We start from the raw sequence: 17163 nt of genomic DNA on the forward strand, positions 1-17163 counted from the left end.
GCCGATATATACATATGTTAGTCAGACGTTACAAATAGTTTCATTGATAGCTGTAATTGTAATACGCTAGGAAAACATACTTATTGTATTTTTGTCTGTGTTACATTCATCTATCTTGATCCTGCTATTTCCTGACTATCCTGTCCTGTCTTTGTGAGGCACGCCATCGCTGCAAACGCATTGGCTGCCTCATTCCAGTCTGTCTTGTTTTGGACGCTTGCTGTCACTAAGTAGCGGCTAGCCAGCAAGCGTTCATTCTGTCCACCTGTCCTGATCTCCTCAGTTCTGGTTTATGCGCTCAGCGCTACTTTGCGCTGAGACGTTATAGCGAAAGTATTGTTTGTGGCTGTCGGATCTGCACCGGCTCTGTGCGCCACAATCTCCTATTGGAGTCAGTCCTCCCCTCCACTATACTAGGGATAGCCTGTTTCCTTGTGCTAGTGTGTGTACCTCCTTCACGTCAGCTCATGCGTTGCACGCTGACTGTGGAGAATACACCACCAAGCCTTACAAAAGGATAGCGGTTACATAGTTACATAGTTATTTTGGTTGAAAAAAGACATACGTCTATCGAGTTCAGCCAGTATAAAGTACAACACCAGCCTGCTCCCTCACATATCCATGTTGATCCAGAGGAAGGCGAAAAAACCCTTACAAGGCATGGTCCAATTAGCCCCTAAAGGGAAAAATTCCTTCCCGACTCCAGATGGCAATCAGATAAAATCCCTGGATCAACATCATTAGGCATTACCTAGTAATTGTAGCCATGGATGTCTTTCAACGCAAGGAAAGCATCTAAGCCCCCTTTAAATGCAGGTATAGAGTTTGCCATAACGACTTCCTGTGGCAATGCATTTCACATCTTAATCACTCTAAGGGCTCGTTCACACTTGCTCTGAAAACGTATCTGTAGCTACGTTTTTTGTCCCGGATGAAAAACGGAGCCACGGATACCAATGTTAAAAATAGCAGCTGTACACACTCCAAGAAAAAACGGGTCCGTGGGTGATCCGTGTAAAACGTATAAAGAAACTGAACGGACAGTCCGGACCTGCTGCATTTTTCCTGGACCCGGATACACGGAGGATAATGAAAGCCTATGACAAAACGGACCTCCCTCTTCACAAACAAAATTGAACATAAAACGTATGCCAACACGGATGGCCAGAACTTCCTCCTCCTCCCCTCAACGTCATCTCTGACAGCTTCCTGTTGACAAGCTGGGAGAGACGAGAGCAGCCATCATGGCCACCAGGAGGTTTATCAACGTGGAGGACCTCATAATGGCTGTCCAAGAGTACCCAGAGCTCTACGACAAGAGCCATGAGAAGCACAGCGACCTTCCACACTGCAAGCTGTTATGGGAGCGCATCACCAAGCAGTTTGTGGAGGAGTATGATCAGCTTGCACCCAGGAAGCAGAGCAAAGAAGGTGAGTGCCCTGGAATGTGTATGATACATGTTGCCTAGTGTGATGTGCTCTTTATATATATGTTTAGTGCCACATCCCCAACACCAACTGTTTTCTCCACACTGCAACTCTCACCTGCCGCCACCCACCCCCTTTTCACTCCACCACCCCCTATCTCCCCTGATTGCCACTTGTCTCATACATTCCCCCCCCCCCCCCATTCCCCAGTGACACTCATCCTTTCTTTCCACATCCCACTCCAAAATGCCACTTAACTACAACCCCCCCATCTCACCATCTCTTGTATGTCCACCCTCTCCCCCTCCAAAGGCACCCACCCCTGTATTCGACAATGCCCCTCCTATCCACCCAACACCCCAAGCCACCCACTCCAACCCCCCCCCCCCCATCCCCATCAGTGAACAAGCATTGAAAACAATTTTTAAAATTTTATTTTGAAAACAATATATTAAAATAAAACGTAACAAAAAGCCAACCTCCTCCCCCCTCCCCCCAACAAAAAAACATCCCCCCCCAACAAAAAAACATTCAAAATGTCCAAAATAACTAGAGAGGAACAATAATGTCCTGGGCTTGTATGTGTCCCTCTCTAGACATGAAGTACCGTACCATGTAGTCCCGATTCTGCTGGGCCTGTAGCCTACCCCTTGTTGCAAACCGTCGGATTCCGGGCAAATAATCCTGGTCGAGGTGCATAATGTTGTATCCTTCTTCCTGCCGAACAAAGTTGTGGAGGATGCATGCCGCCTTCACGACAGCTGTAGCGTTGGTAGGGCTCAGCTGTAGTGGCGTGTGGAACATCCTCCACTTGTTCGACATGATTCCAAACGTACACTCGACCATGCGACGAGCCCGGGTCAGCCGGTAGTTAAACACGCGTTTTTCGCGCCTGAGGCCTCTCTGCCCAAACGGCCTCATCACATGTTGTGATAAGGCAAAGGCCTCGTCGCCGACGAAAACATAGGGGTAGCTTGGTGATGTTGTTCCAGGCCAAGGCTTGTCCCCGGGGATGTCCAGCTTATCGTCATTGAGAAGGCGGTGCAGTCTGGACCTCTGGAATATCCCCGAGTCACTTGAACCGCCATAGGAGCCAACGTCCACGTAGATGAAATTATAGTCTGCGTCGGCCACAGCCAGGAGGACCAGACTAAAGTACTTCTTGTAGTTGAAGTACAGACTGCCGCTCCTCGCTGGTTTCTGTAGCCGAACGTGTTTTCCATCGATGGCTCCTAGGCAGTTTGGGAAGTTGCACCTGTTCCAGTACAGGTCGGCAATCTCCGCCCACTTGCGAGAATCGGGAACTGGCATGTACTTCGCAACCAGACTGCACCATATCGCCCTGCTGGTGCGGTTCACTATAGCACTGATTGTGCTCTTTCCAACTCTGAAAGTGAGATGTAGACTTCCATAGCTTTGTCCGGTCGCCAGGAACCTATAGAAAAAAAGTGACAAGATTGTTATTTGGTTTTGTTTCCACAGTTGAAAAGATAAAGACAAAATGGCGAAGTATACGTGACAGCTTCATTAAAGAACTAAAGGCGGAAAAAGCAGACCAAAGAAGTGGGAGTGGTGCATCGCGAAGGACCCCATATTGCCACACACCTCTACTGCGATTCCTTAGACCTCTCGTTCAAGATAGAGGGTGAGTTATTTTTGTTATAATTTTTTATTTTACCTTTGGTATGTATCCACTCTCTTGCCTTTATTTAATTTGTAAATTTATTTATTTCATTTTGGGGGGGGGGGGGGGGTGGTTGGGGTGGTGTGGATGGTTGAAACACTTTCACTTTCTCATACAAAATGTTGTTTTTTATCTACAGCACTGAAGATAACTTTGAGGCCATTTTAGATGATTCAAATGATGGACCAGCACTGTCCATTTTGGATGAGTCACCTGACACATCGATGGACACCCTGACCACTGTCAATCTGGATGACATTGCCGACGATGAACAGCCAAGTGTTTCAGCTGCCTCATCTGCACAACCTGAATCACCTGGTGAGGGACCACCCACCCAGCGTCCAAACACGGCTGAGTCATTGCGTAAGCAAGCAAGTGCTCGGGTTTCAGCTGCTCGCGGTCAGGCCAGATCGGCCAATGTGCAGATGGCTGGAGCAGAGTCAAGCCTTGTTGGGATGATGAAAAACCAGGAAGCCATAGTGTCCCGAAGTTTGCAGGACAAATCAGGTAGCACTATTTCCCATCAATACCAGCAACACATAGACACTCTGAGAACTCAGTTGGCCGAATCCAATGAGATGCTGCGCAAAGAAAGGCAGCTTTTTCAGGAGCAGCTACACAATTTGGGTCAACAACATCGCCAAGAGATAGACCTTTTGATGCATCACCAAAGCAGCAGCCTTTATCACTCGGTGATGTCACTATTGCCTTTAATGGAACAAGTGCCACGGCACAGGTTAATACATTGTCAATGCAGTTTGCTTGATGCGGTGAAAAACCACTTAGATTACTCTGCACCACCCACTAGGCCACCCTCTGCATGGCAACCATCTCCCACTCAGCCATACCACGGTCCATCTCCAAATCAGTCATACCAGGGTTACCAGCCACCGCATTCTTTTCCTATCACCTCTGCAGAGGAAACTACCACGTATACCCAGCTATCACAAGGTAGTACCGCAAGCACTCGTACTTCTGCTTCCTCCCAGCCCAGTAGTGGCAAATACCCTTTTTTCCCCGAGAATGATAATAAATTTTAAGAAATAGTGTCACTGCTCACTAGTTTAAATATCTGTCTATCAAAATCAGATGTTCAACACTTTACCATCAAAGCCTGTCCAATGACAGTTGAGTGTGTTTTTGGTCACCTTCTGATTTTGATGGACAGGTAACTAAAACTAGCGAGTCAAACACAGTCTGGGATACAATAGTACTCAGTTTACTAGTTGTACTCAGTTTATTGCTACTTTCCAGTACTAAAGTTTGCTGCTGCACAGGTAGTATGCAAGAAAAATTACCTCTTTCCCCAGGCACCCTGGTTGCCTACTTTTGCCACCTACCATTCAAGACCTTTGGAACAGCACTTTCCTACCAGAGATGGTCCCTGGACTGTTGTGTGGGTGAGTGCTGTTCAGAGGGTCTTGAATGGTAGGTAGCCAAAGGTAGCCAGCCAGGCATTGCTTTGGAGTGAACACTTGTTTGTTATTTTGTAAAGTTTGCACTACTAAAGTTTGCTGCTGCACAGGTAGTATGCAAGAAAAATTACCTCTTTCCCCAGGCACCCTGGTTGCCTACTTTTGCCACCTACCATTCAAGACCTTTGGAACAGCACTTTCCTACCAGAGATGGTCCCTGGACTGTTGTGTGGGTGAGTGCTGTTCAGAGGGTCTTGAATGGTAGGTAGCCAAAGGTAGCCAGCCAGGCATTGCTTTGGAGTGAACACTTGTTTGTTATTTTGTAAAGTTTGCACTACTAAAGTTTGCTGCTGCACAGGTAGTATGCAAGAAAAATTACCTCTTTCCCCAGGCACCCTGGTTGCCTACTTTTGCCACCTACCATTCAAGACCTTTGGAACAGCACTTTCCTACCAGAGATGGTCCCTGGACTGTTGTGTGGGTGAGTGCTGTTCAGAGGGTCTTGAATGGTAGGTAGCCAAAGGTAGCCAGCAAGGCATTGCTTTGGAGTAAACACTTGTTTCTTATTTTGTAAAGTTTGCACTACTAAAGTTTGCTGCTGCACAGGTAGTATGCAAGAAAAATTACCTCTTTCCCCAGGCACCCTGGTTGCCTACTTTTGCCACCTACCATTCAAGACCTTTGGAACAGCACTTTCCTACCAGAGATGGTCCCTGGACTGTTGTGTGGGTGAGTGCTGTTCAGAGGGTCTTGAATGGTAGGTAGCCAAAGGTAGCCAGCCAGGCATTGCTTTGGAGTGAACACTTGTTTGTTATTTTGTAAAGTTTGCACTACTAAAGTTTGCTGCTGCACAGGTAGTATGCAAGAAAAATTACCTCTTTCCCCAGGCACCCTGGTTGCCTACTTTTGCCACCTACCATTCAAGACCTTTGGAACAGCACTTTCCTACCAGAGATGGTCCCTGGACTGTTGTGTGGGTGAGTGCTGTTCAGAGGGTCTTGAATGGTAGGTAGCCAGCCAGGCATTGCTTTGGAGTGAACACTTGTTTTGTGTTTTGTTAAAGTTTGCTGCTGCACAGGTATGCAAAAACAATAGCTCTTCAACACTCCACCCCCCCCCCCCCCCACCACCACCACCAAAATTGGCTAGCTTCATATTGGTCAAACACAGTACAACAAATAAAGGCACAGCTAAAATAGATAGCATTTCAGACAGATAACAAGAGCCAATGTCTGCCACATTGTTCAAGCAAACATCTCCACTCCCAAGCCATGAGCACTGGGACAATGGAACAATGGGACAATGGGGGTTGTGGGGGATGGTTCAAACAAACAAGAAGTATTGTACCTTGAAGCAGAAATGTTCTTTCAATTTTGAAAGTTATGTTTGGCCACCATGTTGGTGAATGCCATTTTGTTGTTGTTTTTGATAACCAAAAAATAAATTTTTATTTTTTGTTGAAAATAAATAGTTTGTCTCATCATTACAAAAAAGATAAAAGATGATAGATAAAAGACATAACATACCGCAGGGTGATCATAAGTTGCTCCTCTGGAGTGATGGCTTTTCGCATCCTGGTGTCCTTTTTCAGAAGGTGGGGCCTCAAGATGGTGAGAAGGTGATCAAACCTTGAAGACAAAAATGGCAACAACATTAGCCTGACACAGGTACAGAGTGTGTGGACAGGTAAAATGTTATTTCAGGTAAGAAGAAGGTACTTACAGGTTCACAGACATCCGGCTATATTTAAAGAACTTGACCGGGTGTTTTCTCAGGTCTTGATAGAGGACAGAAAATTGCCCCTTTTGCTGTCTCTCTTGCAGGAGAGGATGTACCCACCATCTCCGCACTCTTGACCGCATGAGGGTCCCACTGTAGTACAGGAAGACCCCCATCCAAGCCAGGTTCATCCAGAACAGAAAGACAATGGGGTCCATGGTGCTGCCTGATGTTGTACTTTCTTGCCTGCTGTATTCTCAAGAGTGCATCAAACACATGGTACAGACAACAGACTATAACCAAACCACTCCCTGTACAGCAAAACCACTCCCACTCATTTGACATTGGTACAGGCACTCAAAAAACCTCCCCAGGACATTCCATATGCCTTAAAATGGTCAAAACACTGTTTTTTTCTAAAGATAGCCCCTCCCACTGGCTTCCTAGTGGTCAAGAGGTGGGAAATGGGTAAATATTAGCAGCATAGCCCCTCCCACTTCCTTCCTATTGGTCAATACCAATTGCATTGGGCCAGGTACGTTTTCTAAACGTTTTTTGGTTGAAAAACGGAACGGAAATGGATTGCAATTTTTCTACAAACGGATCCGTTTGCGTTCCGTTTTTTGTTTACACGGAGCCCGGACCGCGGACTGCGATCTGCAAACGTGTATAGTGTGGCCCAGGCCTTACTGTAAAGAACCCTTTCCTAAATAAATGGCTAAAACGTTTTTCCTCCGTGCGCAGATCATGTCCTCTAGTCCTTTGAGAAGGCCTAGGGAAAAAAAGCTCATCTGCCAAGCTATTATATTGCCCTCTGATGTATTTATACATGTTAATTAGATCCCCTCTAAGGCGTCTTTTCTCTAGACTAAATAAACCCAGTTTATCTAACCTTTCTTGGTAAGTGAGACCTTCCATCCCACGTATTAATTTTGTTGCTCATCTCTGCGCCTGCTCTAAAACTGCAATATCTTTTTTGTAATGTGGTGCCCAGAACTGAATTCCATATTCCAGATGTGGCCTTACTAGAGAGTTAAACAGGGGCAATATTATGCTAGCATCTCGAGTTTTTATTTCCCTTTTAATGCATCCCAAAATTACACGTATTTTGTTTGTGCACTGCCCGACGTACTCACCGGTTTACGTGGTGCGGAGTGACATAAGCCCGTGTGCGTATTGTGAGGGGCGTTGATGCGCGCATGGGCATGGGGAGGCGTGACGGAACACGGAAGCGTGGTGGAGCGCGGATGCGCTCCACCACAGTGATATCCGGAATTGTTTGGGGCAGCGACCCGGAAGGCGTTTTGATTGAAGCGGCGCAGCCCGGCGTTCTCGCAGCAGATACCCGCCCTACCACCTTCCCGATTGGAAGCCTTGTTACCGGCGGATTTTTACAGGTGAGAGTGTCTACACCTGACAGATGCAGCGCTCACCATTGGCGCAGGCTGTATGGGTGGGCGGGTCACGCAGCCGCTCCTTGTGGTTTGGGAGGGGGTCCCCATACTATATAGCCTTACTCTCCACCATCACGGGGTGTTCGGTCTCGAGAAAGCCCTCATTGCGGGGCGAGACGGCCGTCGATTTCACCTCCGCACCTCTAATACCTGCAGTAACCTGCTAAGTATCATTTTTTCTTTCTTGTTTTGTATTTTTGAATTTTAGCCGTTGATTACCATTGTGTGTTTTTTACAAAGAAGTATATTAAAAGCTCAAGTTTTACAGTGGATGAGTTGCTCCTGGAATGCTTTGCTTCTCTTGATATAACATCCCAAAATTTTGTTAGCTTTAGCTGCAGCTGCTTGGCATTGAGTACGATTATTTAACTTGTTGTCGATGAGTACTCCTAAGTCCTTCTCCAAGTTTGATGTCCCCAACTGTATCCCATTTATTTTGTATGGTGCTAGACCATTAGTACGTCCAAAATGCATGACTTTACATTTTAACAACATTGAATTTCATCTGTCATGTATGTGCCCATATAGCCATCCTATCCAGATCATGTTGCAATATGACACTATCTTCCTGAGAGTTGATGATTCTGCACAATTTTGTATCATCTGCAAAAATAGCAACATTGCTCACTACTGCATCTACTAGGTCATTAATAAATAAATTGAAGAGCACGGGACCCAGAACTGACCCCTGTGGTACCCCACTGCTAACAGTCTCCCATTTTGAGTACGATCCATTGACCACAACTCTTTGTTTTCTGTCCATTAGCCAGTTCCCTATCCATGCACACAGTCTCTTCCCCAGTCCTTGCATCCTCAACTTTTGCACCAGACTTTTGTGGGGAACAGTGTCAAAGGCCTTTGCAAAGTCCAAGTATATCACATCTACAGCATTCCCAATATCCATATTAACATTCACTACTTCATAAAAGCTGAGCATGTTAGTCAAACAGGACCTGTCTTTAGTAACCCCATGTTGATGCTGAGAAATAAGATTATTTTCTACTATGAAGTCATGTATAGTATCTCTTAGTAACCCCTCAAATAGTTTGCATGCAACTGATGTTAAGCTTACAGGTCTATAATTTCCTGGATCTGATTTTTTGCCCTTCTTAAATAATGGGAAAACGTGGGCTGTACGCCAATCCACAGGGACTCTGCCAGTTGAAAGAGAGTCACAAAAGATAAGATAAAGGGGTTTATCTATAACTGAACTTAATTCACTTAGGACCCGAGGATGCATGCCATCCGGGCCAGGTGCCTTGTCTATTTTTAATTTATTTAGTCTTGCCTTCACTTCTTCCTGCGTTAAGTATGTAATATTACAGTTAGAAGATTGAGACTCTTCTGCCTCTGTAATTTCAATTCAATTCACTTTATTGTCATTGTGTAACACAACGAAATTACTTTTCATGACAACCCCACGGTGCATATAGGGAACATAGTGATAGTAACAAGGAAGAGAAGAAATTATACAAGTATGCCAGGTATCACAGATGTTTAAACAATTTGTACACAGTGTTAATTATTTCAGAGAGGATTCAGAGTTTATCAAGTTTATGGCGGATGGGAAAAAGCTGTCTTTCAATCTGTTTGTGTGTGTGCGGGTTGATCTAAAACGTTTACCTGATGGAAGGAGCTCAAACAAGGCATTTCCAGGGTGAGTGTTGTCTTTGATAATGTTTTTGGCCCTTCTCAAGCTGCGAGCATTATACAAAAGTTCCAGTGATGGTAGTTCAGTGCCAATAATGGCTTCTGCTGTTTTAACAACTCGCTGCAGGGCCGCTCTAGTAGCCTTCGTGCAGCTGTTGTACCAGGCCGTCATGCAATTGGTCAAAACGCTTTCTATAGTGCATCTGTAGAAATTAACCAGCAGCTTCTGTGGGAGGTTAGCGCTCCTTAGTTTCCTCAGAAAGTAGAGGCGTTGTTGCAACAGTGCTGTTTCTTTTGTGAAGACAGAAGCAAAGAAAGCATTTAATAACTCTGCCTTACCTTGGTCATCCACCATTGAGTTCCCACCCTCATCCTTTAGGAGTCCTATACAGTCAACCTTTCTTTTTTTAGAGTTAATGTACTTGTAAAACTTTTTTGGGTTAGATTTGATATCTCTAGCGATTTGCTTTTCAGCTTCAATCTTTGCCTGCCTAATTTCTTTTTTTACAATTTTTATTGCACTCCTTATAATTGCTTAGTGCAGCCTCGGTCCCCTCCTGTTTTAAGACCTTATAGGCATTCTTTTTCCTCTTCATTTTATCTTTAACCTTTCTATTCATCCATAGAGGCCTTTTATTATTCCTAGATATTTTGTTTCCATATGGGATATACATACTACAATATTGATTGAGTATAAGTTTAAAAGCTTGCCATTTCCCTTCAGTGTCTTCCCCTTGTAGTACATTATCCCAGTTCACCAAACTTAGTGCCTGCCTAATTTGATTGAATTTTGTTTTAGTGGTCCCGCTGCCCCGTGGCCTATCAGTCACCAGATCAAACGTTATCATGTTGTGATCACTATTTCCCAAATGTTCTTGAACCTGCACATTTGATACATTATCTGGTCTATTAGAAATGATCAGATCCAGTAACGCATTCCCCCTAGTTGGTTCCGTTACCATTTGAGTCAAGTAATTGTCCTGTAGTGCTGCCAGAAATCTGCTGCTTTTACCAGAATGGGTAGCCTCAATAGTCCAGTCAATGTCTGGAAAGTTGAAGTCGCCCATAATTATGACCTCATTTTTACTTGCAGCTTTTTCAATCTGCTGTAGTAATCGCAGTTCTGCAGCTTCATTAATAAGAGGTGGCCTGTAGCATACCCCAATAAGCAATTGGCAACTTTTATTTCCACCATGAATATTTACCCAAAAGGACTCCACATCTTCGCAATCTTCCTCCATCTCATCGTTGAGGACAGCTGTAAAAGAATTCTTAACAAAGAGACAAACCCCTCCACCTTTTTTCCCTGTTCTATCCTTCCTAAACACATTGTATCCTTTTAAATTAGCTATCCAGTCATGGCTTTCATCCATCCATGTCTCGGTTATTCCCGCAATGTCATAGCCTTTGTCATTCAGAATGAACTCTAGTTCGTCTATTTTATTTGCAAGGCTCCGAGCATTGGTTACCATGCCCTTTATATTTTTACCACCACATTTACCAATTTTGTTTACATGAAATGGGCTACTTGAATTTTTACCAACCTCCTTAATCTTTACACTGTCCCCACCCCCCTCTCCACCCCCCATAATGTTAGGTTCCCACTGTCTTTTTACCTTATCTTGTCTACGTATTGAGACTTTATCCTCCCGCCTCCCCCCAGATCCTAGTTTAAAATCTCCTCCAACCATTTAGCCATCTTCTCCCCCAATGCAGCTGCACCTCCCCATTAAGGTGCAGCCCATCCCTGCTGTAGAACCTGTAGCCAACTGCAAAGTCTGCCCAGTTCTCCAGGAACCCAAACCCTTCCTTCCTACACCAATTTCTCAGCCACTTATTTAACTCCCTAAGCTCCCTCTGTCTCTTAGATGTAGCACGTGGCACTGGCAGTATTTCAGAAAACACCACCTTGGAGGTCCTTGCTTTAAGTTTATCTCCAAGTACCTGAAAATCATTTTTAAGGACCTTCCATCTCCCACTAACTTTGTCATTGGTGCCAATGTGTACCATGACAGCTGGGTCTTCCCCAGCCCCACCCAGTAATTTGTCAATTCTTTCCGCTACATGCCGAACCCGAGCACCCGGGAGGCAACAGACTGTACGGCATTCACGGTTTCTTCGACAGATTACCCTATCTGTGCGCCTAATAATTGAATCCCCTACCACCAGTACCTGTCTCGCCTTAGCTGCACTCCTATTCCCTTTCTCTTTGCAGCAGTCTGCCCCTTGGTTGCTAAGGAACACATCCTGCTGCAGCATTGCTACTCCAGAATCATCCTCCCCAATATTATGCAAACAAGCATACTTATTAGTGAGGGACAACTCGGGACTAGCCTCCCTGCCACTTTTTCCCCTACCCCTTCTAACTGTGACCCAACTAGCGGCTGCCTCTGCTTCTTGGTCCGACTTTACTCCACCCACCTCATCTTCAACGGTTCCATCCAGTGTCTGGATCGTGAGATCCAAGCTCTTCTCCATGTTGTGTATGCGTCTCAGTGTTGCGAGATGCTTATTTAGCTCTGCGACTTCCGCCTCTAACTGAGCAACACGCACACACCCAGGGCAACAGTAAACGCCCTCAATCCGCTGATCAAGGCATGCATACATGTCGCAGGATGTACACTGTACAGCATAGTCCAACATGATGACTATTGTGTAGGGAAAAATTATTTAAAGTAAACTGTGGTGGTAAAAGATGAAACGGGAGAGTGAGTGTAGCTGGGGAGGAGGAAAGGGAGAGTAAGTGAAGTTGGGGAGTGAGTGAAGTTGGGGTGGAGGAGGGGAGGAGGGGGAGGGGGGGAGGAGGGGTGGAGGGGGAGTGAGTGAAGCTGGGCTGGAGTCCTCAAAAACGTAAAGACTACACCACAACGTGCCTAGCACATTCTAAACAATGCAAAAAACCACAATATTGGTTGAAGGTTTTTTTTTTTGTTTTGTTTTTTTAGTCCTTACCTACTTCCTCTCACCTCTCTCTTTGTGCCTGTGCTGTAACGCCAGTTTTTAACACCTATGCCACTTGTGTCGAAGCCACTTAGTGAGCAAGCCACAGACTGAGCAAGCTCAGTACTGAGTCTTGAAGCTGACCAAATACCTCCTGTTGCAGCTAGTTCCTCCCCCTAGCTAATTGCCTGCCTGCTGCAAAGCAAACTAGAGGGAAAAGAAAAAAAAAATTGTACTTTTAAAAACTGACACTTGCTGCTTGATATCAGATGAACCACAATGCACAATCCACCAGATATCGCTGTAGCAAAACACAATTTACAAACAGCAATGTAATATAATTAGTGCTCACAATTCCCAGCAGTGAAGTGAAGCAGCCCTCCACCAAGATTAGGGCTTTGGCCTACACTTCCTGTTTAATTTATCACCTCTGTTGCAGCTAGTCCCTCCCCCTAGATAATTGCCTGCCTGCTGCAAAGCAAACTAGAGGGAAAATAAAAAAAAAATTTACTTTTAAAAACTGACACTTGCTGCTTGATATCAGATGAACCACAATGCACAATCCACCAGATATCGCAGTAGCAAAACACAATTTACAAACAGCAATGTAATATACCGTATTTTTCGGACCATAAGACGCTCTGGACCATAAGACGCACCTAGGTTTAGAGGACAAAAACCAGGGGAAAAAAACAAAACAAAGCCTGGTGCATCCATGGTGAGGGGCATCTTGTGGAGCATCACCCTGCCCATCCCCAAACTTTCCCTATCTCCTAATCTACATTAACCAGCTAAAGTAACCCCTGCGGCTACTCCAGCTAAAGCATCTCCCACTGCCCCCACTAGCTACACTAACCCACACATTCACTGCAGCCTCAGCCCATTCCAGCCTTACCAGCAGCCCCCATTCACTGCATCTCCAGCCCATCCTACCCTTGCCAACAGCCATTCATCTGTCTCCTCTCCAAATACACTATTACCCCCTATACAGCAGCACTACCTCCATCTACCTGGTACCCACCATAAACCAGAAGCCTAAACATCCCCTCCTCCACTCACTTCCTGATCATTCCATTACAAAGCATCACCTCCCTCCATCACACAGTGTTTTATTTCTGAACTCAGGCCCCCACATATGCCACTACCCCTCTTCTCACACAGTGCCTCCCCTCCCCCACATACTATAAGCAACCCCACACACCGGCACCATGCATACATTTATAGGTGGCTCAGTTCAGACTGCAACAGCTTACCCACAGAGAGATAAAAAGCTTACCCTTTGCAGAGCTGACCTGGCTCTTCCAATAGCTGTGGTTTCTCTGCCTGTGGGTCCCTGCCTCCAATGGACACCCGATATGCCAGTGCTCGCAACAATCCCCTCACCTCCCTGCGTCTCTGCTCCACATGCTGCGTGCAGGGAAGTTGTGTCATGCTTGCCCCAGGCTGGCATCGCCGCACGCTGGAAAGGGCTGTATCAGCGCAGAAGCCACTGGGCAGCCGTGATCGGCAGATCGCCGCACGCTGGGAAGGGCTGTATCAGTAAGGACATCAGGTGTCCTGCGGTCTCTCATATCAGACGTAGCAGAATCTTCTAACTTCAGCATAGGAGCCATTGGGCAGCCGTGATCGGCAGAATCCCCCGCGCTGAGTCGCCACTAAACAAGTTCCTTCATCCCCGCTCTGCATTAACTTTCATTGCCGTTCTATTGGCTGTGATGGTCTCTCCGGCGGGATAACTTGCGCAAGCGAGTGCAGTGATTGGCCCGCAGACACAGCTTTTGTCCCACCGGAGAGACCATCGCAGCCAATAGAATAACGGCAATTAAAGTTGCAATTGCAGAGCGGGGATGAAGGAACTTGTTTAGTGGCGACTCAGCGCGGGGGATTCTGCCGATCACGGCTGCCCAATGGCTCCTATGCTGAAGTTAGAAGATTCTGCTACGTCTGATATGAGAGACCGCAGGACACCCGATGTCCTTACTGATACAGCCCTTCCCAGCGTGCGGCGATCTGCCGATCACGGCTGCCCAATGGCTTCTGCGTTGATACAGCCCTTCGCAGCGTGCGGCGATCTGACGATCCCGGCTGCCCAATGGCTTCTGCGCTGAGGTTAGAAGATTCCCCTACAACTAAGATGCGAGACCGCAGGACACCGCAGCCCATGGTCACATGATGGGAATACCGGGGTAACTAGCCGCGCAGTGCAATGCATCTGGAGCTTGTTGGAGAGCGGAGATATGAAGTGCAGATCTCTCTCCTTCTCGCACAGCTCTGCTGCTGCCACTTTGGCCGCCTCGCTCATTCCGCACTGCAGGACTTTGATGTCATATTCGGACCATAAGACGCAGTCACTTTTTCACCCCACTTTTGGGGAAGAAAAAGTGCGTCTTATGGTCCGAAAAATACGGTAATTAGTGCTCACAATTCCCAGCAGTGAAGTGAAGCAGCCCTCCACCAAGATTAGGGCTTTGGCCTACACTTCCTGTTTAATTTATCACCCGTGTTGCAGCTAGTCCCTCCCCCTAGATAATTGCCTGCCTGCTGCAAAGCAAACTAGAGGGAAAAGAAAAAAAAATTGTACTTTTAAAAACGGACACTTGCTGCTTGATATCAGATGAACCACAATGCACAATCCACCAGATATCGCAGTAGCAAAACACAATTTACAAACAGCAATGTAATATACCGTATTTTTCGGACCATAAGACGCTCTGGACCATAAGACGCACCTAGGTTTAGAGGACAAAAACCAGGGGAAAAAAACAAAACAAAGCCTGGTGCATCCATGGTGAGGGGCATCTTGTGGAGCATCACCCTGCCCATCCCCAAACTTTCCCTATCTCCTAATCTACATTAACCAGCTAAAGTAACCCCTGCGGCTACTCCAGCTAAAGCATCTCCCACTGCCCCCACTAGCTACACTAACCCACACATTCACTGCAGCCTCAGCCCATTCCAGCCTTACCAGCAGCCCCCATTCACTGCATCTCCAGCCCATCCTACCCTTGCCAACAGCCATTCATCTGTCTCCTCTCCAAATACACTATTACCCCCTATACAGCAGCACTACCTCCATCTACCTGGTACCCACCATAAACCAGAAGCCTAAACATCCCCTCCTCCACTCACTTCCTGATCATTCCATTACAAAGCATCACCTCCCTCCATCACACAGTGTTTTATTTCTGAACTCAGGCCCCCACATATGCCACTACCCCTCTTCTCACACAGTGCCTCCCCTCCCCCACATACTATAAGCAACCCCACACACCGGCACCATGCATACATTTATAGGTGGCTCAGTTCAGACTGCAACAGCTTACCCACAGAGAGATAAAAAGCTTACCCTTTGCAGAGCTGACCTGGCTCTTCCAATAGCTGTGGTTTCTCTGCCTGTGGGTCCCTGCCTCCAATGGACACCCGATATGCCAGTGCTCGCAACGATCCCCTCACCTCCCTGCGTCTCTGCTCCACATGCTGCGTGCAGGGAAGTTGTGTCATGCTTGCCCCAGGCTGGCATCGCCGCACGCTGGAAAGGGCTGTATCAGCGCAGAAGCCACTGGGCAGCCGTGATCGGCAGATCGCCGCACGCTGGGAAGGGCTGTATCAGTAAGGACATCGGGTGTCCTGCGGTCTCTCATATCAGACGTAGCAGAATCTTCTAACTTCAGCATAGGAGCCATTGGGCAGCCGTGATCGGCAGAATCCCCCGCGCTGAGTCGCCACTAAACAAGTTCCTTCATCCCCGCTCTGCATTAACTTTCATTGCCGTTCTATTGGCTGTGATGGTCTCTCCGGCGGGATAACTTGCGCAAGCGAGTGCAGTGATTGGCCCGCAGACACAGCTTTTGTCCCACCGGAGAGACCATCGCAGCCAATAGAATAACGGCAATTAAAGTTGCAATTGCAGAGCGGGGATGAAGGAACTTGTTTAGTGGCGACTCAGCGCGGGGGATTCTGCCGATCACAGCTGCCCAATGGCTCCTATGCTGAAGTTAGAAGATTCTGCTACGTCTGATATGAGAGACCGCAGGACACCCGATGTCCTTACTGATACAGCCCTTCCCAGCGTGCGGCGATCTGCCGATCACGGCTGCCCAATGGCTTCTGCGTTGATACAGCCCTTCGCAGCGTGCGGCGATCTGACGATCCCGGCTGCCCAATGGCTTCTGCGCTGAGGTTAGAAGATTCCCCTACAACTAAGATGCGAGACCGCAGGACACCGCAGCCCATGGTCACATGATGGGAATACCGGGGTAACTAGCCGCGCAGTGCAATGCATCTGGAGCTTGTTGGAGAGCGGAGATATGAAGTGCAGATCTCTCTCCTGCTCGCACAGCTCTGCTGCTGCCACTTTGGCCGCCTCGCTCATTCCGCACTGCAGGACTTTGATGTCATATTCGGACCATAAGACGCAGTCACTTTTTCACCCCACTTTTGGGGAAGAAAAAGTGCGTCTTATGGTCCGAAAAATACGGTAATTAGTGCTCACAATTCCCAGCAGTGAAGTGAAGCAGCCCTCCACCAAGATTAGGGCTTTGGCCTACACTTCCTGTTTAATTTATCACCTGTGTTGCAGCTAGTCCCTCCCCCTAGATTATTGCCGGCCTGCTGCAAAGCAAACTAGAGGGAAAAGAAAAAAAAATTGTACTTTTAAAAACGGACACTTGCTGCTTGATATCAGATGAACCACAATGCACAATCCACCAGATATCGCAGTAGCAAAACACAATTTACAAACAGCAATGTAATATAATTAGTGCTCACAATTCCCAGCAGTGAAGCTGCTCATAAAAAGAAAGACGGTCTGAGACCACCGTCTTTCTTTTTAACAAAAAAGAAACCAGCCCGGCCGGGGACTTGGATGGTCTGA

At 46.8% G+C, this 17163-nt stretch overlaps 2 protein-coding genes across 4 annotated transcripts in view; both read right to left on the reverse strand.

Annotated features, from left to right (window-relative positions):
• Window positions 1-17163, reverse strand: part of SERHL2 (serine hydrolase like 2) — a 1569464-nt gene that overhangs the window by 399604 nt on the left and 1152697 nt on the right. The window lies entirely within an intron of this gene.
• Window positions 1972-6476, reverse strand: LOC137522613 (uncharacterized). Its single transcript, XM_068242691.1, has 2 exons — window positions 6054-6476; window positions 1972-2863 (listed from the first exon to the last, which is right to left on the reverse strand). Exons 1-2 carry the CDS (start codon window positions 6179-6181, stop codon window positions 1978-1980), a joined length of 1014 nt encoding a protein of 337 aa, XP_068098792.1. The 5' UTR covers window positions 6182-6476; the 3' UTR covers window positions 1972-1977.

The sequence above is a fragment of the Hyperolius riggenbachi genome, chromosome 6 (genome assembly GCF_040937935.1).
Source record: "Hyperolius riggenbachi isolate aHypRig1 chromosome 6, aHypRig1.pri, whole genome shotgun sequence".
NCBI classification, from domain to species: Eukaryota; Metazoa; Chordata; class Amphibia; order Anura; family Hyperoliidae; genus Hyperolius; species Hyperolius riggenbachi.

Excerpts from the sequence above, each read along its gene's own strand:
- LOC137522613 (XM_068242691.1), bottom strand. The coding sequence starts at position 6,181 with ATGTTGTTGCCATTTTTGTCTTCAAGGTTTGATCACCTTCTCACCATC. Across the intron at positions 2,864-6,053 it reads CAACTTATGATCACCCTGCG|GTTCCTGGCGACCGGACAAA; the intron begins GTATGTTATGTC and ends TTTTTTCTATAG.